This window comes from Suricata suricatta, chromosome 15, assembly GCF_006229205.1.
Source record: "Suricata suricatta isolate VVHF042 chromosome 15, meerkat_22Aug2017_6uvM2_HiC, whole genome shotgun sequence".
NCBI lineage: Eukaryota > Metazoa > Chordata > Mammalia > Carnivora > Herpestidae > Suricata > Suricata suricatta.
Genome location: NC_043714.1, coordinates 69,664,332 through 69,665,649, shown reverse-complemented (window position 1 = coordinate 69,665,649; position 1,318 = coordinate 69,664,332). Strand labels below are relative to the sequence as shown.

At 59.9% G+C, this 1,318-nt stretch overlaps 1 protein-coding gene across 1 annotated transcript in view; it reads left to right on the top strand.

Moving 5' to 3' along the window:
* Positions 1–592: 592 nt before the first annotated feature.
* KCNQ3 (potassium voltage-gated channel subfamily Q member 3) overlaps positions 593–1,318 on the top strand; it is a 312,154-nt gene continuing 311,428 nt past the window's right edge. The window contains exon 1 of the mRNA XM_029923328.1: positions 593–658. Within this exon, the coding sequence (XP_029779188.1) occupies positions 593–658 (66 nt within the window). The remainder of the gene's footprint in view (positions 659–1,318) is intronic.

Sequence of the window (1,318 nt, the reverse complement as noted above, 5' to 3'; positions counted from 1 at the left end):
GGCTTTTCCCGGGGCGGGGCGCGGGAGCAAAGCGGGGAAGGGGAGGCGGGTCTTGGGTGCCGGGGTCGGGGCGGGGGGGGGGGCTGGGGGGGCTCGTCGGTCAACCTCCTGCATTGGCCTGGCGGCTGCAGCTTTACGTTTTCCTTCCACCTTCCAATCCTGCTGCTTGGCTTTGGAAGTAAAATCCAAGTTGCCGGGTTGGCCAAGGCCCAGCGCAGCGCGAGCCCCACCGCCTGTGGGTGCCTCCCTGGTTGGTGTCTGGTTCGTGGTGGACGGTGCTGCCCTCACCTCCCTTAGCCCTTGGCCCTTGACCGCTCGGTTGAGCAGAGGGCTGAAGAAACAGAACTCGTGGGATCGGCGTGGCTCCTAACTCGGGCTCTAGCAAGTCATTCCCTCTCTTGCCTGAGTCGCTGTTCATTCATTCTGTTACTAAACCCCAAGTGAAGGAGCTTCCCGGAGAGGGGCCAGGTTCTCCCACCAGGGCACACCGGGTCCCTGGGCTCCAAGTGTGCGTTCTAGAAAGCTGCAAGACAGTACCAGAGAACAAACACGGTGTGATTTCCGCTATTGGTCGGTGCTCTAAGGAAACAAAATGGCCTGCTGTTGGAAGTGGGGACTGTCCTTACATTGGCTGGTCCTGGAAGGCCTCATTGTGGAGGTGACATTTTGAGGTGAGACCCGCGTGCCAAGCTGGGGCAACTAGGTAAATGTCAGGAAGAGCCGTCCAGGCAGCAGAACCCTAAGTGCCCAGGTGTGGCTTGAGCGCAGTGAGTGCAGGAGTGTGCAGGGGGAGGTGAGGCCACAGTTGGGCAGGGACTAGATGTTAAATCCCTGGCGCAAAGGAGGACAGTGAGGGGCCTGGCACTTTGAATTAACTCCCTGCTGGCTCCCTCCCACAGGGCCACCACTGCTTTCATTCCTGCTCCCCCTGGTACCTGCTGTCTCTTTGCCTTCCCACTCTCCCCAGTGTCCCTGGCTGGCTGGGGCAGGGTGGGGAGGGGAGGAGCTGTGAGCAAGGCCAAGTCAAGGAGCTATCCTTAGTGCATCAGAGAAGAGCTGTCAGAAGGCCTGTAAAGGCCTGCCAGCTCTGGATTGCCTGAGAGAGTTTGCCAAGGAGAATGAAAGAGAGAAGGGAAGGAGCGAGGTGAGTGGATAGGTGAGAGAGAAAAGATGGATAAGAGAGAAGTGGGGAGAGGAGAGGGGCTGGGGAACAGTGGGCAGAGGAGAGGGGAGGGGATGGGAAGCGGGTAGATGGAGGAGAGGGGAGGGGTGGAGAGGGAAGGAGTGGGGAGGGGGTAGGCAGAAGAGAAGGGAGGGG